General features: G+C 44.1%; 1 protein-coding gene across 5 annotated transcripts in view; it reads left to right on the top strand.

Moving 5' to 3' along the window:
- LOC137374264 (cell adhesion molecule DSCAM) overlaps positions 1-22,002 on the top strand; it is a 555,631-nt gene that overhangs the window by 328,526 nt on the left and 205,103 nt on the right. For all 5 annotated transcript variants that reach the window (XM_068040060.1, XM_068040056.1, XM_068040059.1 and 2 more), the window contains exons 8-10: positions 1,798-2,076; positions 8,324-8,443; positions 9,967-10,140. In XM_068040060.1, the coding sequence (XP_067896161.1) occupies positions 1,798-2,076; positions 8,324-8,443; positions 9,967-10,140 (573 nt within the window). The remainder of the gene's footprint in view (positions 1-1,797; positions 2,077-8,323; positions 8,444-9,966; positions 10,141-22,002) is intronic.

The following is a 22,002-nucleotide window of genomic DNA, read 5'->3' as shown; positions in this document are numbered from 1 at the left end:
TTTTCCATAATATATTTTTTTGGGAAGAAGTCAACAGCGTTAATTATCTCAGTTTCATTGATTGACTGTTTTCGTGACTCAGCAGGGTAACCTAGAGACTTTAGGATTTTAGGAATAGGAACAGATCTTAGGCTCAATAAGCTTATTTATTTTTCATAGATCAACCCTACCTAATACCATCTCACCCTATTTAATTGTGTCTTGAACACAATTGTCCACTTCTTTTATTATTCCTCAATGTATTCATTTTTAACAAGTACCCACTAGTATTTGAACCTGTCATCTTTGTGAACGGTTGCTTGGATCTCTCCTATCAATTCAGTTAGTAATATACAGGACTTCAATTAGCTCGCCTCAAAGTCTTCTTTCCAAAGAAAAGAAGCCCAATTTCCTCAACCTTTATTTATAATTTCTAATACCTAGCATTGTCTTTGTTGCTTGTCTCTGTTCCCTCTTCCATGGAGAACAGAAATAAAATGTAAAGTCATAAATACAAAATTAACAGCAAAGTTCCTGTTTAGAAGCAATTTTTTCTCAGTGTTATGCTTATGTCAATCAACCCCCAACTAAAGAAGTTCATGAACTCTTTTTAAAAGAACGAGATCAATATCTGATTAGGAATTGGACCGAATGTTGTATTTATGTAAGGAAGAATCAAAATAATTGAACCCTGTTTGGAATAGGAGCTGCTGAGATTGTGGAAATATTCAAGCAATATTCATTAATGCCAGCTCGGCCTTATTGGTAGCGCTGTTGAGTCTGGCTCAGAAGGATATAAATTCAAGCCCCACTCCTCTAATTAGGCAACACGCCTGTGTAGCACTGAAGGAATGCTGAATTGTCTGAGTTGCTGTTCATTCCAGCTTTTCTCAGTTTACCTCAACTGACTCTGGGTCAAAATGTTGTGAACTTAAACACAACACCAGGGCTTAAAACCATAACTTGACTGACACCTCAGCACAGCATTGAGGGAGCGCTGCAGTGTTAAAGTGTCAGGCTCCTCAGACGAGAGGTTAAACTAAAACCATGATCATATTGCAGTTGAAATGGGGAGGTAGTCGACTTGGGCCTGGAATTTCCTTGGAGACTGGTAGAGTCTTGGTGTCGTATTTGATCCAGAGATGATCTTCCGACCACATATCCGCATCATCACAAAGATCGCTTATTCCCACCTCTGTAACATAACCTTGCTTCGCCCCTGCCTCAACTCATTTGGTGCTGAAAACCTCATTCATGCCTTTGTTACCTCTAGACTTGACTATTCCAATGCACTCCTAGCTGGTCTCCCACACTCTACCCTCTGTAAACTTGAGCTCATCCAAAACTCTGCTTCCCTTTACCTCATGTCCCGTTCACCCATCATATTCCAGAGTACCTATCTAGCGTCCCATCCTGCTATCTCACAGGATCACTAGTTCACATTAATTCAGAACACTGTGGCCACAAATTTCCTCAAAGCTGCTACAGTTCTACCACCATAACTTCACCAAAGGTGCATAAAGAGGTTTCCACCATGCTTCTTTTGAAGTTACATTGGTGCATTTTCTCCCTGGCATCTGCTGATTGCCTCCTCAGTGAGATCCTGGCCATAATTAGGAACATGTCTCATTCAGATGCAGGGCCCTATTTCTCTGTAGTCAGTAGTTGTTGCTAAGAAAGTTTTGTGGACCTTTGGCTTGCCTGCGTAATCGCGTTGGTATATTGAATTTGGTGAAGCATATCTGCCTTTAGAAAGCAAAATACCGTATCCTTGGGCATCATTACTTGAACAATTCATTAACTAATTTCTTTTGTCAGTCCCACCTTTTATTCAGCCTTTTGAATTCCCGAGATTCTCCATTGGACAGCGTGTGTTCATCCCCTGCGTGGTCATCTCAGGTGACCTGCCTATCAGAATCACTTGGCAGAAGGATGGTCGTCCAATCCCTGCAAGCCTGGGGGTTACCATTGACAAAATTGACTTCACCAGCTCTTTGAGGATCTCCAACCTCTCGCTGATGCACAATGGGAACTACACATGTATCGCCAGCAATGATGCAGCGGCAGTGGAGCATCAGAGCCAGCTGATTGTTAGAGGTAATGTGCAATACTGCAACTCTGCATGAAGAGGCACCAATTGGAGGTCAGTGACAGTAACTGTGCTGATATTTCAATGTGCATTGAGCAGCAGGATGACTCTGGAGTGAGGTTGGCAATCCAACTGTGGAGTGTACTAAAAGGCAAGTGTTATGAGATCACCTCTAGTAGGTCTTCTCACACTGGTTTACTCCAGCCTAGTACCAGGGCGAAATTAAGTTTATGGAGCACAGATGCTTAAACCAACCCTCTGCTGATGTTGAAGTTTAAACAGCAGGTTAGTCGCGTCCAGCCCATCCTCCTTTGTCTGTAGCAGATTTATGATGAGCAGCTGATAATGTAAATCTGGCCTATGGCGATCACAGCTACCCTAAAACAGGGAAGCCTGAGCTTTTTGCCTACTGTGGAGCCTCAGTATAAAGTTTATTTCCATGTTCCTATTAATTTGCAAATATGCCAATACCACTGGATCTTGGGGTTCCGATTAAGGATTTAGTCACCAAAGATGCTAAAGCATAATAAAACAGCCCTTTCAAAATCTACAGGTCAAAAAACATCAAACAGGACAAGCTGGCAAATAAGAAAGCTAAGTATAAACGTAACTGATTTACCAGGATTCTGAGGGCCGGAATGCTAGGGTTCAATTCTGCAAGTGTCCCTACAGTTTGGGTACTGTGATAAAACACCAGAGTCAACTCTGGCACATATACCATCTAAGTCATAATTTTCTAGTCCAACAAAAGACTTCTTTTCTGTTGCACAGAATTCTTGATGCCAGCAGAAAGCCTTGCCACTCGATGCATTTGTTCTATGTTTAATGTGGCATTAGTGACAAAAGCATTTATGAAATCTGTTAACAAAGGATGCTAATCTATTTACTTTATAAATGGGTTACACCTATGTGTAAATGGGGGACAAAGAAGGTTCATGATAAAGTGTTAATGTGCTTCTTGCCAATATTGCACAGCACAGGTTCAATCGCCAAATGTAGTCAACCCACAGCCAAATGTCAGATTGGAACTATTGTACATTCTAATCTATTTTCAATAAAATTTACTGTGCTGATTCTGCGAACTGGGGTCAATACCTCAGCCTTTGATTTCCCACCTGAGTCCTGCCCCTTTGCTGCGACCGCTGCCCCATTTCCAACCTCCCTTTTCTTTCCAACGGCCTTGAGCATGTTGTCACCTCCCAAATCTGTGTCCATCTTTCCCAGAATCCCTCCAATCAGGTTTACGCCCCTGCATGGTACTGAAACCACACCATCCTCTTCCAGTGCCTCTCCTCTCATCCAGCTGGGTGGGACTACTCTCACCTTGTTCCATTCTTACCTAATTGTAGCCAGAGAATCACCTGCAGTTGCTTTCCTTCCTGCTCCTACACTGAAATCTCTGGTGTCTCCCAGGGATCTATCCTTTGCCACTTCCTATTTCGCATTGACATGCTACCCCTTGCTGATATCATCTAAAATAACATCAGTTTCCACATGTAGTCTGATACCACCCAGCTCTACCTCACCACCATCTCTCTCAACTCCTCCACTTTCTCTAAATTGTCAGACTGCCTATCAGATATCCAGCATTGGATGAGCAGAAATTACCTCTATTTAAATATTGGAAAGTCCATCGCCATTGTCTTTGGTCCCCACCACAAACTCCATTCCCTAACCACCACCTCTAACCTTCTCCATGGCAACTGGCTGAGGCTGAATCAGACTGTTTTCAACCTTGGTGTCATATTTGACCCCGCGATGAGCTTTCGACCATATATCCATGCCATGAATCACTAAGACTGCCTATTTCCACTTCTGGAAAATCGCCCAACTCTGACTTTGCCTTAGCTCATCTGCTGCTGAAACCCTCATCCATGTCTTTGTTACCTCTAGACTTGACTATTCCAATGCACTCCTGGCCAGCCTCCCACATTATACCCTCCGTAAACTTGAGGTCATTCAAAACTCTGCTGCTCATGTCCTAACTTGCACCATGTCCCGTTCACCTATAACCCCTGAGCTCGCTGACTTACATTGGCTCCTGGTTAAATAACACCCCGTTTTTAAAATTCTCATTCTTGTTTTCAAATCACTCCATGGTCTTGCTCCTCCCTATCTCTGTAATCTCCTCCAGCTCCATAACCTTTTGAGATAACCCCACTCCTCTAATTATGACCTGTTGAGTATTGCCTGATTTTAATAATTGCACATTGGTGGCCGTGTCTTCAACTCCTAAGCTCTGGAATACCCTCCCTAAATCTTGCCACCCCTCTACCTCTCTTTCTTACTTAAGCCACTCCTTAAAACCTACCTCTCTGATCAAGCTTTTGCTCATCTGTCCAAATATCTCACGTGGCTCAGTGCCAAACTTTGCTTTATATCGCTCCTTTGAAGTGCCTTGGGTTGTTTTATTATGCTAAAGACACTATATAAATACACGTTGTTGTTGTTGAGTACCAGCTCCTGGAATAGCCTCCCATATTTCGACTATTTGGAGCTGTCATTTGATGACTGATTATACAGGAGGTGGTGCAAAGATTTACAAGATTTAGTTCGTAGCAATCCTGGTTGAAACAGAACAATGTAGAATCATAGAATGTTTACAGCACAGAAGGAGGTGATTCAGCCCGTCATGTCCATGCCAGCTCTCTGCAAGAACACATCAGCTAGTCCCACTCCACTGCCTTTTCCGCATAGCCCTGCAATTTTTTTCTCTTCAGGTAATTATACAATTCCCTTTTGAAAGCCAAGATTGAATCTGCCTCCAGCACAATCTCAGGCAGTATATTCCAGATCCTCTCCACTTACTGCATAAAAAAGTTTTCCTTCATGTCGCCATTGGTTCTTTGCCATTCACCTTATTTTGGTGTCCTCTGGTTCTTGACCCTTCTGCTAATGGGAACAGTTTCTCCCTATCTACTCTATCCAGGGCCCTCATGATTTTGAACACCTCTATCAAATCTCCTCTCAGTCTTCTCTTCACTAAGGCGAACAGCCCCAGCTTCTCCAATCTATCCACATAACTGAAGTTCCTGTTAGTTACAGTCCTTTAAGTTCAATGTGGAGTCTTTGGTTGCCAATAAGTCTTGCAATTCATTGGGGCGCAGTTCACGCTTCAGTTCTGATGTAGGAGTCTTTTCTCTCTTGAGGTTTACGTGTCTTCCGTGGGCCCAGTGGCTTGGGAGAAAGCGAGAGAGAGAGACAGCCAGGCAAGAGACTTGCTTGTTTCAGCTTCAGTTGCACACTGTCTTCTGAATTCAAACTGTCTTGTTCAAAAAACCTGGACCAGCCAGTTAGTCATGTGACCAGCTGGTTTAACCAGTCCTGACTCTGTTGATTGTGTCATCTTAGCAGGGCCTGGAATGCGCTTCCTTATACCTTCAAAGTCTGGTGATCAAAATCCATTTGGGGTAATTGGAGCTGGAAATAGTCCTTTGTCCACAGGTAGCATCTCTTAGTATGCAAATGTCCTTCCAGCCCAGTGTCTGGTGATCTTCAAGCCATTTCTTCACTCCAGCAACAATGTTCATGTGACAAAATTAATATGCCTCATTCTTGGCAGGTGGGGGTCTGCATGACAACACCTTTTAAAATATATTCTGCTTTTCTATTCTTATGACCAAAGTGCATAATTTCACACTTCCCTACATTATACTCCATCTGCCATCTTGTTGTCCGCTCACTTAACCTGTCTATATCACTTTGCAGCCTCTTTGTGTCCTCACCACAGCTTACCTTTCCACCTGCAAACTTAGATATATTATGATCTGTCTCTTCATCTAAATCATTAATTTAGATTATAAATAGCTGAGGCCCCAGCACTGATCCTTGCAGCACTCCACTATTCACTGCCTGCCAACTTGAAAATGCCCCATTTATGCACACTCGTTGCTTCCTGTCTGTTAACCAATCATCTGTCCATGCTAATATATTACCCCAACTCCTTGCGCCCTTATCTTGCCAATTAATCTTTTGTGTGACACCTTATTGAATGTCTTTTGGAAATTCAGGTATATTACATCTACTGGTTCCCCTTTATAGAGTCATAGAGTTATCCAACACAGAAACAGGCCCTTCAGCCCATTATGTCCGTGCCGGCCATCAAGCATCTAACTATTCTAATCCCATTTTGCAGCACTTGGTCCTTGCCTTGTATGCTATGGTGTTTCAAGTGCTCATCTAAATACTTCTTAAATGTTGTGAGAGTTCCTGCCTCTACCACCCCTTCAAGCAGTGTGTTCTACATTCCAACCACCCTCTGGGTGAAAAAAACTTTCCTCAAATCTTCCTCTAAACTGCCTGTCTCTTACCTTAAATCTATGCCCCCTGGTTTATTTACCCTACTAGTTACATCCTCAAAAAAGTCTGATAAATTTGTCAAACAGGATTTCCGCTTAGTAAAACCACGTTGACTTGCTCTAATTGTACTGTGCTTTTCTAAGTGCATTGTTAAGATTTCCTTAATAATAGATTCCAGCATTTTCCCAACGACTGATGTTAGGCTAACTGGCCTGTTTTCTCTCTCCTTCCTTTCTTGAAAAGCAGTGTAACATTTACCAACTTGCAATCCGGTGGGACCGTTTCTGAATCTAAGGAATTTTGGAAAATCATAGCTAGTGCAACCACTATATCTGTAGCTATCTCTTTTAGACCCTATGATGTAGCCCGTCTTATCCTGGAGATTTGTCGGATTTCAGTCCCTTAAGTTTCTCCAATAATTTTTCTCTGCTGATATGTAGTTCCTCAATTTCCTCACTTTTTAGCCCCTAGTTTACAGTCCATTTCTGATATGGAATTTGTATCTTCTACTGTGAACACTATAGCTACGCTACCAACAACATACAACATAGTGACAGCAATATACAACAATAACTATCCTCCTCACACTTCACAATACTTCCAAGTGCCAGCTGTAAATTTTGAAATTATGCCCAATACACCCAAGTCAAGGTCATTAATATATATCAAGAAAAGCAGTGGTCCTAATACCAATCCCTGGGGAACCCCACTATATACATTCCTCCAGTCTGAAAAACAGTCGTTCACCACTATTTTGTTTCCTGACGCTCAGCCAACTTCGTATCCATGCTGTCACTGTCCCTTTCATTCCATGAGCTTCAACTTTGCTGAGAAGCCTGTTATGTGTCACTTTATCAAATACATTTTGGAAGTCCTGTACACCACATCAACCACACTGCCCTCATGAACCCTTTCTGTTACCACATTGTTGGCTACATGTTTATTTGGACTCTGGATTCATAATTTTCAGTGAAGCAACTTCATAGTCTCCTTTTGTGCTGTATAGAGTCAGAGTCATAGAGTCGTACAGCATAGAAACAGGCTCTTCGGCCCAACGTGTCCATACCGACCATAATGCCTATCTATACTAATCCCACCTGCCTGCATTAATTCCATATCCCTCTGTGTCTTGCTCATTCAAGTACTTGTCCGGATGCCTCTTAAATGGTGCTACTGTTCCTGCCTCCACCATCTCCTCTGGCAGCTCATTCCAGATACCCACTATTCTTTGTGTGAAAAATTTACCCCTTTGAAACCCGTTAAACCTCCTCCCTCTCACGTTAAATCTATGCCCTCTAGTTTTAGTCACCCCTACCATGGGAAACAGCCTCTGGCTATCTACCCTATCTATGCCTCTCATAATTTTATATACCTCTATCATGTCCCCTCTCAGCCTCCTTCACTCCAGGGAAAACAGACCCAGCCTATCCAATCTCTCTTTATAACTCAAGCCCTCCAAACCAGGCAACATCCTTGCGAATCTAAGGTATGATGCTATGATTTCAATCTTGGGTTTCCCCAAACTGTGCAGAGCCTGCTGACTTCAGTTTTGGCAACAATGGGTGCTTCTCCAATGGTCTCAGTGATCCTGTGCCATGGAGGGGAAAACTGTCTAGTGTTTCTACCGCTAGTTGCTCTCCAATGGTCTTTGTGTTTGCTGAGATGAGTACAAGATCAGGTTTAATTATGATCCCATGTCCCTTGCTTCTACAATCGAATTGCTTGCTGATGTTCCCTTTCTAGACGTGCGTATAGACCACTTGGATGAAGCACCTAAGGGATGCTAATGCTCATGAAAGTGCATTCCAACATTAAGACAGTATCCTAGAACAAAGAGGCCGAACTAAGAAATATACGACTTCATTTTGTCACGGAGAATTACCCGAGCTAGGAATTTTTATTCTGTGGGATTTCAGTCTGATTTTAATCGCTATTTGTGGTGTCTATTTCTTTCAGTTCCTCCTCGATTTGTGGTGCAGCCCTCAGATCAGGATGGTATTTATGGGAAATCTGTCATACTAAACTGTTCTGCAGAGGGTTACCCCGTTCCAACCATTGTGTGGAAATACTCCAAAGGTATCAGTTCAAACTCAGCTTCAAAGCAAAATGTCCTGAATGTAATTGTTTAAATAGTGTCAATTGAAACTCTAATTTAAAGTATCATATTTGATGGTGCAATACTAAAGGTAGGGAATGGAAGGTGTAATGAATTATTGTCTTCGAGCTGGATTTGTGTTCAACCCAGACTAATGGGATGGAAGCCTTCTCTCTTTGCTTCCTATGTGAAATGAGATTGGGCAGTCTCACATAATAAAAACAGAAAATGTTGAAAATGCTCAGCCGGTCAGGCAGTGTCTGTGGAGAGACAAACAGTTAACATTTCAGGCCAATGACCTTTTGTCGATCTGGCCTGACCTTGTGCAATCTCAGTCTTGGTCCTAGTGGGCATGGCCCACAGCACCAACATGACCCTAAATTGGCAATCTTATTTGAAAAGCCCAGAGCATGACTGGTGTGGGAAATAGAAGAACAGTCACATGGTGCAGTAATTTGTGGCTGAGGAATGTTAGTGAGACAGAGTGGAGTGAGCTGTGGCTTAGCTGTACCTTACACTGGAAGTTCTTGCTGCTGACACTGGATGGTGGTGGTGGACGGGTGGGGTGGGTGATGAAAGCAAAAACCTTTGGATCATTTAACAGATAGCAGCATCTCTGATAGTTTTCTAGGTGGATGAGTTAAGGTGAGCTACATTGCTTTACAGATCCATATATATCTTTGTTTTGCTGAAAATAGAGACATGTTGTCGAAGCCTTTCATCTTGCACTCATCAGGACAATCCGCAAGAAACGTTGCCAGTAAACTGGTGCATTCTCCATGGCAACGCCTCTACCAGTCAGAGTTCACTTGCCAACCAATCAGCACTCTCCTCTCATACAGTATAAAGTTGTTGCTTCCCATTACATTGGTATTCTTGCAGGTTGGCCTGATGCGTGCAAGACGAAAAGCTTCGACAACACTCTCTATTTTCAACACTACTCAAGTTCAGTACTACCAAGCGACTATTTATATATCTTTGTACTGGAATACAGTGTGTACCGTTTTACATTGAAAGTGTACTTCCGGAAAGCAAGCCTTATGTTTTAAGTGTGCACATTCAATGTAGTAAATGTGAAAGATCACTCATGTACATTGGTATACCTGATTTAGTATATATTAAAATGCTCGCTATTTCTTTTTCTTCAACCCTCTGTGACTAGTTTTACAAAAAAAAAGAGTTGCTGAATGTTTAATGTTTCTTTGGCAATGTAAGTTCATATTGTCGAGGAGATAAGTGAAGGGACTCAGGAAAGCGAACCTCTGATTCCACGTATGGCAGCATCTGTGAAAAGAGAAGCAGAGTTAACATTTCGGGTCAGTGACCCTTCTTCGGAACTGAAGTTCCGAAGGGTCACTGACCCGAAACGTTAACTCTGCTTCTCTTTTCACAGATGCTGCCAGACCTGCTGAGTGGTTCCAGCATTTCTTGTTTTTATTTCAGATTTCCAGCATCCGCAGTATTTTGCTTTTATTACTCTGATTCCACGTCATTCTCTGTGCAGGTGCAGGCGTCCCACAGTTCCAGCCAATCGCACTGAATGGACGTATCCAACTACTGGTGAATGGGTCCCTCTTAATTAAGCATGTTCTGGAGGAAGACAGCGGGTACTACCTCTGCCAGGTCAGCAACGACGTGGGAGCCGATGTCAGCAAGTCCATGTATCTGACGGTCAAAAGTAAGCAATAATTTAATGCCTGCAGCATTGTGGTGAAGCCAAGTGATGGCATGGTGTTGGAACATCGCTGTCGAAATAGTGTTGGGAGTAGGAGGGAGGGAGGGTCTCGCTCTCTCCTCACGACTGTTTGATAACCAGTCAGAGTTATGGCAAAAAGCACTGGAGTTCCAGATCTCCACACTTTGTTCACAATTTGCCACACAATGAGTTCCCAGATTCAGCCATGCCATGAGGTCCACACCAAGCACTTCACAATAAAGTGGAGAAAATTGGAAGGCGAATCACCTGGTTCCTTCATATTTATCCCCCAGCAGCCTATTACAGAATAGTGTTGACCAATGCTTGGGGGAAAAAAACCTCCACTCCTATTACAGAAAATAACATACAGAGGTTATAGGACAACTTGTATAGAATAACTCGTACAAAATAATTCAATACGTTCATGAGCAAACAGCAATGTACATTACCTCAGTGAGCAGCTGAGCTGCACAAAGAATGTCCCAGGATTGATCCACAATCTATGGTCTGTGTTGATCACAGCCAAGGGTGGTTCTTAAAGCATTATAATTGGTCTTCGTACTCTTGCATTACAAATTGAAAACTCAACCAAGGTTTCCACCACCCAGTGGCCCCAACTGGAAGTTTGTGTGTGTGTGAACACAGTTTCTGAAGTAAAAAAACGTGCTTTATAGCACTTTGTTATTTTCTTTATAATACATTCAAATAATTTATAAACAAAAATAATTGTGCCTTTAAAGCCCAGATTTGCTGGTGCAAGAGCCTGGTCTTAAATCAGCTGTGAGCAAACGCATTTCTTGAACAAAGTTGCTGTGCATGTTTTGCAATGGTGTGCTACAGTTGAGAGAAGTAGGCTGTCAATGGGAAGGGAGAATAAATAAACGTTGGTGAGTAGGTGAAGGCAGTTGTACACGTGAGGTAGTATAAGCAAGAAACATGAAACGGAAAGTGTTACTGTGGTTTGAGATGTATCAGATTGTAAACAAAAAAGGAGAGGGACCGATGCCCATAATCACCCTCCCTAGCCGGAGGGCTGAAAATATAGTCAATGTAAAAGTGTCTCAAATGTAGTCAGTGGTGTCAGTGGGCTCTGTCATGACTAGCCCACATCTATTTAAGGATGCATTAGTACGTCCCACTCACTGCCTTTGTTATGCTTACTGTTGGGACTGCTGACTTATCCAGCAGGTTAAGGATTGGACTCATGATGAAAAGTGCAATTCGACAAGGTTTGTGTAATTTGACTCTTTATCTCATATTTTTTAAAAGATGGACAGTCGCTTATTAGTGTCTACAGTTTCAGTCTGCACACTAAATAAAAAATCTCTCATCTAAATCAATGCCCTGTATAATTCTCACAAGCATCATCATCAACTACCATAGCAAAAATGTATCATTCTGTTCCCTCCAGGCTTTTAAATTAGTTGGCATCACTAAATAACTGTATCCTGATTTGCCTCACCTTTTCTTTGACTCATTTGAAGCTTGATGGTGTTCTGCACGATGGTCTTTGACCTTTCACCTTGATTCATCAAAACCAAACCAGTGTGATTTCTGTTGGGTGTGTAAAAGTGTGGCTACAAGATCATGTTAGTCATGTAAGAGCTATGATGTAACACACCACATGATTCTGAGTGTTATGCAGTCTTGATGAAACACCTGTACAGTGAACATCTCGATGTACTAGCTGCTCTACCATTACTCAATAAAGAACCCACAATATTGTGTTACTGATCCCATCTGGAGTGGTCAGTCTTTGTGTACAGTCTCTACTAACACAGAGGTTCAAGGAACGTGCAACAATTTCAACCCAAAAAAGTGAATTTATTTTAGAGTAACAGTCTATTTTCTATTCCTTACTGCATCATACAATGGAGAGGCTGATAAATTTTTATCAGCACCAAAGAACACATGACTATACAAAACCGGATCACACCTCCTGCCCTGCTCCAGTCCTGCCTCCCCACACTGCCAGCACCCCCATCCCCCAACTGTATAGGGCAGAAGTTACCAGTAGCAGTGACAAACAATAATGAGGTCCATGTGTCTCTAATAGCTTAGTGAGGACATCAACCTGATCATTTTGAAAGAAAAGAATGAGCTTGCATTTATATAGCATCTTTCACCAACTCATGACGTTCCAAAGTGCTTCACAACCAATGCTGAAGTGTAGTCACTGTTATAATGTAGGAAACACGGCCTCTAATTTACGCACAGCAATGTCTCACAAACAGCAATGAGATAAATGGCTGGGTAATCTGTTTTAGTGAAGATGGTTGAGGTATAAATATTGGCCAGGACATTTTAAATGGATTAATCCTTCCATTATAAAAAAAAACAGACAGAACAACGCTGGATGTAGGAAATGTATCCACTAATATTACACACAGTAAGCTCTCCCCAATTTATGGGGCATGAAAAATATGTATTAATGCTGCTTACCTCAATTCTGAGAATATATATGTATATTAAAAAGGAAATCTGCACAGCCCCCAATTAATTCCAATTATAGTATGGCATATGGTTAATGGTTGAAAGAGTGTTTTACCAGCAATGAGAGTGTTGTCAATAAAAGAGGCTTTGTCTGCATATAATATGATGAAGAGAAACATCCCTTATCAAAGCAGAGCAGGGGCCTCCCCTGTGAGTTTGGTTCGATTTGAAACTAATGAAAGGCCTTGCAGGCTTCAGAACAGTTATAGTGCACTTTGCTTTCCCAGTGAGAAAAGTTCCTTCATGCTGAGTCCCTGTGGCTCATACAGATCAGAAATGCTAAATCAATGTTTACTGTGGAGCCAAGGAGACTTACTGAAAGGTTGGGGGTGGGGAGGAACATGACACATCACAGAACTGTGCCAACAAACAGAAGAATACTGTTGTAGAAAATTGTGATTTATGATAAAGATATCATTTTGTTAACAGTTAGTTTGGGAGGGAAAAGAAATCACAAGGCACTGAATGACAGACATCCAAAAGTTGTGACAATGGCATATAATTGCCTCCATTTGCTAATGTTAATGACAAAAGCCAGCAGGATTTTGAACCCTGCTCTATTTTCACACCAGCTTTTTCTGCTAACAGTGAACAAAGGGAAATTGGTCGTTTGATTTTCTGCGCTGTCAAGGGTGAGGGGTGATGTAGAGAATAATGATCTGTCAACAGAACCCGTCATCAGTATGAGGCATTTATGTGCATTACTCATTATTAATAATTTTTCAGTGACACAAAATACATATAAAGCACCATGCCTGTGACAAATCCCCCACTACCATATATTTTTGTAGTTCTTCAAGGCACTTTGATAATATGAATTGTATAATACATTACAATGCACAGTATATACTGTAAACAATAATAAGTGCAAGGAGCTCATGGACTTCTTTGTCACTAAGATCAAGACCACCTGAACAGCTGCCTCTGCCACATCCCTCCCTTCCACTAGTCCACCAGGCCAAACTTCCTCTAATGCCCTATCCCTCAACTCGCATCTTTCTTTAGTTTCTCTCCTATCTCTCCTCATGCCCTCTCTGAGCTCATCTTGTTCATGAGACCCACCTTCTGTTCCCTCGATCCTATTACCACTAAACTATTGATCACCTAACTTCCCCTCCTCTTCCCATGTTAGCCAATATTGTAAATGGTTTTCTCCCTTCAGGTGTTGTCTCTCTCTCCTTTAAATCTGCTGTCTTCACACCTCTCCTCAAAAAAAACAATCCTTGACCTCACCACCTTTTCAAACTACCATCCCATCTCCAACCTCCCTTTCCTCTCCAAAGTCCTTGAACGTATTGTTGCCTCCCAAATCCATTCCCATCTTTCCCAGAACTCCATATTAGTAACCCCTTCAATTTGGTTAACGCCCTTGCCACAGTACGAAATAGCTCTTATCAAAGTCACAAATTACAAAAAGTGTGACTGTGACAAAGGTAAGCTTTCCCTTCTCATCCTTCTTGGCCTGTCTGCAGCCTTTAACACGGCTGACCACAACATCCTCTTCCAACACCTCTCCACTGTCATCCAGCTGGTGGGACTACTCTCACCTGGCTCCATTCTTATCTATCAAGTTTTAGCCAGAGAATCACCTGCAATGGCTTCTCTTCTTGCTCCCATAGTGTTACCACTGGTGTCCCCCAAGGATCTATCCTTGGCCCCCTCCTATTTCTCACCTACATGCTGCCCCTCATCAACAGCATCCAAAAACACAGTGTTAGTTTTCACATGTATGCTGACAACACCCAGCTCTACCTCACTACCACTTCTCGCGACTCCTCCACTGTTGCTAAATTATCAGACTGCTTATCCAACATCCAGTACTGGATGAGTAGCAATTTTCTCCAATTACACATTGGGAAGGCTGAAGCCATTGTTTTTGGTCCCTGCTCCAAACTCCATTCCCGAGCTACCGACTCTATCTCTCTCCCTGGCAACAGACTGAGATTAAACCAGACTGTTCACCACCTTGGTGTCACATTTGACCCCAAGATGAGCTTCTGACCTTGTGTTCATGCCATCATTAAGAACGCCTATTTCTACCTTCATAAAATCGCCTGACTTCATCCCTGTCTCAGCTCATCTGCTGCTGAAACCTTCATTCATGCCATTTTTACCTCTAGACTTGACTATTCCAATGTGCTCCTGGCTGGTCTCCCACATTCTACCCTCCATAAAGTTGAGGTGATCCAAAACGCGCACCCAGTCCAACTCCTCTATCATCCCTGTACTCGCTGACCTACATTGGCTCCCGGTTAAGCAACGTCTTGATTTTTAGATTCTCATCCTTGTTTTCCAATCCCTCCAGGGCCTTGTCCCTCCCTATCTCTGTAATCTCCTCCAGCCGCACACCCTCCAAGATATCTGCGCTCTTCTAATCCTGGCCTCTTGTACATCCCTGATTTTAATCACTCCACCATTGGTGGCTGCGCCTTCAGTTGCCTAGGCCTCAAGCTCTGGAATGTTGCTGATTCAGCCCCATGAACCTGCACTGCCATTCAGTTAGTTCATGGCTGATCTGCATCTCAACTCTCCGCCTCTCCACTAGGCTTTCCTCCTTTAAGATACTTCTTAAAACCTACCTCTTTGACCGAGCATTTGGTCATCGAACCTAATATCTCCTTTTGTGGCTGGGTGTCATACCTTGTTTCCTAATGCAACTGTAAAATGCCTTGGGATGTTTTATTACGTTAAAGGTAGGTGGTAGGCGGTGGTGTAGTGGTATTATCACTGGACTAGTAACCCAGAGACCCAGGGTATTTCTCTGAGGACATGGTTCGAATCCCACCACAGCAGAAGGTGGAATTTGAATTTAATTAATAAATCTGGAATTAAAAGCTAGTCTAATGATGGCCATGAAACCATTGTCAATTGTTGTAAAAACCCATCTGGTTCACTAATGTCCTTGAGGGAAGGAAATCTGCTGTCCTTACCTGGTCTGGCCTACATGTGACTCCAGACCCACAGCAATGTGGTTAACTCTTATATGCCCTCTGAAATGGCCCAGCAAGCCACTCAGTTGTACCTACGAAGTTGATAAAAAGGAATGAAACCGGACGGACCTCCCGGCATCGACCTAGGCACCGGAAACGACAACGGCAAACCCAGCCCTATCGACCCTGCAAAGTCCTCCTTACTAACATCTGGGGACTTGTGCAAAAGTTGGGAGAGCTGTCCCACAGACTAGTCAAGCAACAGCCTGACATAGTCATACTCACGGAATCATACCTGACAGACAATGTCCCAGACACTGCAATCACTATCCCTGGGTATGTCCTGCCCCACCGGCAGGACAGACCCAGCAGAGGTGGTGGCACAGTGGTATACAGTAGGGAGGGAGTTGCCCTGGGAGTCCTCAACATCGACTCCGGACCCCATGAAGTCTCATGGCATCAAGCCAAACATGGGCAAGGTAACCTCCTACTGATTACCACCTACCGCCCTCCCTCAGCTGATGACTCAGTACTCCGCCATGCTGAACACCACTTGGAGGAAGCGCTGAGGGTGGCAAGGGCACAAAATGTACTCTGGATGGGGGAACTTCAATGTCCATCACCAAGAGTGGCTCGGTAGCACCACTACTGACCGAGCTGGCCGAGTCCTGGGTCTGCGGCAGGTGGTGGGGGAACCAACACGAGGGAAAAACATACTTGGCCTCGCCCTCACCAATCTGCCTGCTGCAGATGCTTCTGTCCATGACTGTATTGGTAGAAGTGACCACCGCACAGTCCTTGTGGAGACGAAGTCCCTCCTTCACATTGAGGACACCGTCCATTGTGTTGTGTGGCACTATCACCATGCTAAATGGTATAGATTTCGAACAGATCTAGCAATGCAAAAATGGGCATCCATGAGGCGCTGTGGGCCATCAGCAGCAGCAGAATTGTACTCAACTACAATCTGTAACCTCATGGCCCAGCACATCGCCCACTCTACCATTACCATCAAGCCAGGAGACCAACCCTGGTTCAATGAAGAGTGCAGGAGGGCCTGCCAGGAGCAGCACCAGGCATACCTCAACATGAGGTGTCAACCTGGTGAAGCTACAACACAGGACTATCTGTGTGCCAAACTGCGTAAGCAGCATGCGATAGACAGAGCTAAGCGATCCCAGAACCAACAGATCAGATCTAAGTTCTGCCGTCCTGCCACATCCAGCCGTGAATGGTGGTGGACAATTAAACAATTAACTGGAAGAGGTGGCTCCACAAATAACCCCATCCTCAATGATGGGGGAGCCCAGCACATCAGTGCAAAAGATAAGGCTGAAGCATTTGCAACAATCTTCAGCCAGAAGTGCCAAGTTGATGATCCATCTCAGTCCTCCTGAAGTCCCCAGCATCACAGATGCCAGTCTTCAGCCATTCGATTCGCTCTGCGTGATATCAAGAAATGACTGAAGGCACTGGACACTGCAAAAGCTATGAGTCCTGACAATATTCCGGCAATAGTACTGAAGACCTGTGCTCCAGAACTTGCCGCGCCCCTAGCCAAGCTGTTCCAGTACAGCTACAACACTGGCATCTACCCTGCAATGTGGAAAATTGCCCAGGTATGTCCTGTACACAAAAAGCAGGACAAATCCAACCCGGCCAATTACCGCCCCATCAGCCTACTCTCAATCATCAGCAAAGTGATGGAAGGTGTCATCAACAGTGCCATCAAGCAGCACTTGCGTAGCAATAACCTGCTCAGTGACACTCAGTTTGGATTCCGCCAGGGCCACTCAGCTCCTGACCTCATTACAGCCTTGGTTCAAACATGGACAAAAGAGCTGAACTCAAGAGGTGAGGTGAGAGTGACTGCCCTTGACATCAAGGCAGCATTTGACCGAGTATGGCATCAAGGAGCCCTAGCAAAACTAAGGTCAATGGGAATCAAGGGGAAAACCCTCCGGTGGCTGGAGTCATACCTAACACAAAGGAAGATGGTTGTGGCTGTTGGAGGTCAATCATCTGAGCTCCAGGACATTACTGCAGGAGTTCCTCAGCGTAGTGTCCTAGGCCCAACCATCTTCAGCTGCTTCATCAATGACCTTCCTTCAATCATAAGTCCAGAAGTGGGGATGTTCGCGGATGATTGCACAATGTTCAGCACCAATCGTGACTCCTCAGATACTGAAGCAGTATGTGTAGAAATGCAACAAGACCTGGAACATATCCAGGCTTGGGATGTTAAGTGGCAAGTAATATTCGCACCACACAAGTGCCAGGCAATGACCATCTCCAACAAGAGAGAATCTAACCATCTCCCCTTGACATTCAACAGCATTAGCATCGCTGAATCCCCCACTATCAACATCCTAGGGGTTACCATTGACCAGAAACTGAACTGGAGTAGCCATATAAGTACCGTGGCTACAAGAGCAGGTTAGAGGCTAGGAATCCTGAGGCGAGTAACTCACCTCCTGACTCCCCAAAGCCTGTCCAGAAGATGCACTGCAGCAATGCACCAAGGCTCCTTAGACTGCACCTTCCAAACCCGCAACCTCTACCAACTGGAAGGACAACGGCAGTAATTACATAGGAACACCACCACCTGCAAGTTCCCCTCCAAGTCACACAACATCCTGACTTGGAACTATATCGCCGTTCCTTCACTGTCGCTGGGTCAAAATCCTGGAACTCCCTTCCTAACGGCACTGTGGGTATACCTACCCCAAATGGAGTGCAGCGGTTCAAGAAGGCAGCTCACCACCACCTTCTCAAGGGCAATTACGGATGGGCAATAAATGCTGGCCTGGCCAGCGTCGCCCACATCTCATGAATAAAAAAAAAGGTGCTATGTAAGTTGTTGTTGTTGATGATTCAGGCCCTTGCGCCTGTTCTGCCATTCAATTAGATCATGGCTGATCTGTATCTCAACTCTATTTACCCACATTGCCTCCATATCCCAGAACACCCTTACCCAACCAGAAAAAAAACTGTCAATCTCAGTTTTAAAATTTTCTGCTATTTCTGAAATTTTGTTTCTGCACTCCCAGCAGGGGGCCAAATTCAAAGGGAGTCTAGGTCGATAAACAATGGCCTTTCCCTGAATTGTACTTCTTTATAGTGTAACTCTGCGCTGGGAGCCTGTGATCAGTAAATGTATACTTCATCTCAAAATCCTGTGGTTTTCCCCAATTATATTTTTATGTTAATATTTGGAAGGGCGTATAGTGTAGTTGAGATGTATGATTAGGAATGAATGACTGTCTTTGAAAATTGCGTCAGACACATATTGAGGCGAGGCAGATTTCAGTCAACTGGCTGTAGGAATCTAACATCCACTGGATTTCAATGGCAATCCATTGCTTAAAGCTTTGAAAGGCAAGCAGCAACTTTTTCTGGACATGAGGTGCACACTAAGTCGGGCACTCTGCACATAGAACTCTGGCACTTAAAGGGACATAAGTGATAGAGTCATTTCTGGCATAGAATGAGGTAATTTGGCCCATCAAATCCATGCCAGATCTCTGTGGAGCAATCCAGTCAGTCCCACTCCCCCGCTTGATCCCTTATGACTAAGAGCAAAAGAAATAGAAGCAGGAATAGGTCATATGGCTTCTTAAGCCAAGGATGATGGCTCATCTTTGACCTCACCTCCACATCCCAGGTATTTTTATTCATTTTCATGGGATGTGGGCATCTTAGGCTAAGCCCATCCCTAATTGCCCTTGAGAAGGTGGTCGTCAGCTGTCTTCTTGAACTGCTGCCGTCCATCTGTGATCCCCATGCCCCTTGATTCCCTTCGAATCCAAAAATCTATCGATCTCAGCCTTGAATATGCTCAACAATTGAGAATCCACAACCCTCTGGAGTAGAGAATTCCGAAGATTCACAACCTCCTGAGTGAAGAAATTTCCCCTCATCATAGTCCTAAGTGGCTGAACCCTTACCCTGAGACTATGCACCTGGTTTTTGCCTCTCCAGCCAGAGGAAACAGCCTCTTAACATCTACCCTGTCGAGCTCTCTCAGAACCTTATATGTTTCAATAAGGTCACCTCTCATTTGTCTAAGCTCCAGAGAGCATAGGCCCAATTTACTCAATCTCTCCTTGTAGGACAATCCTCTCATCCCAGGACTCAATCTAGTGAACATTCATTGCACTGTCTGTAAGGCAAGTATATCCTTTCTTAGGCACAGGTACCAAAGCCCGTCTAAGAGCGAAGTTCAAAGTACGGAAAGTCCTCATCAGGGAACTCCTCTTTGCTGACGATGCTGCTTTAACATCTCATACTGAAGATTGCCTGCAGAGTCTCATCGACAGGTTTGCGGCTGCCTGCAATGAATTTGGCCTAACCATCAGCCTCAAGAAAACGAACATCATGGGGCAGGACGTCAGAAATGCTCCATCCATCAATATTGGCGACCACGCTCTGGAAGTGGTTCAAGAGTTCACCTACCTAGGCTCAACTATCACCAGTAACCTGTCTCTAGATGCAGAAATCAACAAGCGCATGGGAAAGGCTTCCACTGCTATGTCCAGACTGGCCAAGAGAGTGTGGGAAAATGGTGCACTGACACGGAACACAAAAGTCTGAGTGTATCAGGCCTGTGTCCTCAGTACCTTGCTCTAAGGCAGCGAGGCCTGGACAACGTATGCCAGCCAAGAGCGACGTCTCAATTCATTCCATCTTCGCTGCCTCCGGAGAATACTTGGCATCAGGTGGCAGGACCGTATCTCCAACACAGAAGTCCTCGAGGCGGCCAATATCCCCAGCTTGTACACACTACTGAGTCAGCGGCGCTTGAGATGGCTTGGCCATGTGAGCCGCATGGAAGATGGCAGGATCCCCAAAGACACATTGTACAGCGAGCTCGCCACTGGTATCAGACCTACCGGCCGTCCATGTCTCCGCTTTAAAGACGTCTGCAAACGCGACATGAAATCCTGTGACATTGATCACAAGTCGTGGGAGTCAGTTGCCAGCGTTCGCCAGAGCTGGCGGGCAGCCATAAAGACAGGGCTAAAATGTGGCGAGTCGAAGAGACTTAGTAGTTGGCAGGAAAAAAGACAGAGGCGCAAGGGGAGAGCCAACTGTGCAACAGCCCCGACAAACAAATTTCTCTGCAGCACCTGTGGAAGAGCCTGTCACTCTAGAATTGGCCTTTATAGCCACTCCAGGCGCTGCTTCACAAACCACTGACCACCTCCAGGCGCGTATCCATTGTCTCTCGAGATAAGGAGGCCAAAGAAGAGGTACCAAAGCTGTACAAAAAATACACCGATGCTACCTCTGTCCCAGCTAACTAAACAGGGCCTTGTCTTCCCACTCAAGTGGAATAAAAGATCACATGGCACTATTCTGGAGAACAGGGGAGCTCTCCAATATTTATCCTTCAACCAACAACACTAAAACAAATTATCTGGTTATTTACCTCATTGTTGTTTGTGGGATCTTGCTGTGCACAAATTGTCTGCCACTTCTCCTACATTGTAACAGTGACAACACTTCAAAAGAACTTAATTGGCTGTAAAGCGTTTATGGACCTCCTAAGGTCACGAAGGGTGCTATACAAATGCAAGATTTTCTTATTTTTAGTAGGAATAAACCTTTTCCAAAACTGGGGAAACTTTGAATTTTGTAACTAGAATTTATTTCTCTGGTTACATGTGTCTAAGCCCCTTGAACTAGAATCCACCTTCCCTCCCCCGCAACCACAACATACTCTCTCTACTTCCATAAAGGTTTAAAAGCCTTCTGGCTTGGATTTGCCAGTCTGTATGTTTATATAAAGGTTCTCCTTTTCCTCCTAATGAGTGCCTCCCACTACATGCTGCAAACAAGTGTGAGTGCTGTTTGATGCCTCTTCAAACACTCAGCCTCCTTTGATTTAAACGCTTGCACTTTAATCACCCATCATGTGTCATTACCCCGACAGGCAGCAGCAGTCACCAGACACTGTCTTGAATAAATTGTGTTGAAAGTCACTGAAGCGGCCCCTCTGTTGATTTTTCTTTTTGAGCTGCTCAGCCACAGTTTGGCAGGCACCACGTCACTGAGCCTGTAGCAGTACGGGGATGGTGGGGGTCGGGGGGTGGGGAGGGGATTGTTGGGGTGAAATGAAAGGCGATACAAAACAAAATGTCTGAGCACTCTCCTGAGTACAGTATGTATGTAGCATGGGAGAAAGCAGGAAACAAATGAAGGGGGTTTCATCAGTAGAAAACTGTTCAGTGACAGGCCCTGCTGAGATACAGGAGCTAATATGGTGCTGTGTATGTATGTAATAAGACGTGTGACAGACTGATTTGATCTGGCTAATTTACTCCAGTTAAACATTGCAAAGATCAAAGCCATAGCGTTAGGGCCATTCCATCAACTCCATTTCCTTGCCACCAATTCCATTCTCCTCCCCAGCCTATGT

The sequence above is a fragment of the Heterodontus francisci genome, chromosome 10 (genome assembly GCF_036365525.1).
Source record: "Heterodontus francisci isolate sHetFra1 chromosome 10, sHetFra1.hap1, whole genome shotgun sequence".
Taxonomy (NCBI): domain Eukaryota; kingdom Metazoa; phylum Chordata; class Chondrichthyes; order Heterodontiformes; family Heterodontidae; genus Heterodontus; species Heterodontus francisci.
The sequence above is the reverse complement of the archived record's forward strand: the minus strand, read 5'-3'. Positions and strand labels throughout refer to the sequence as shown.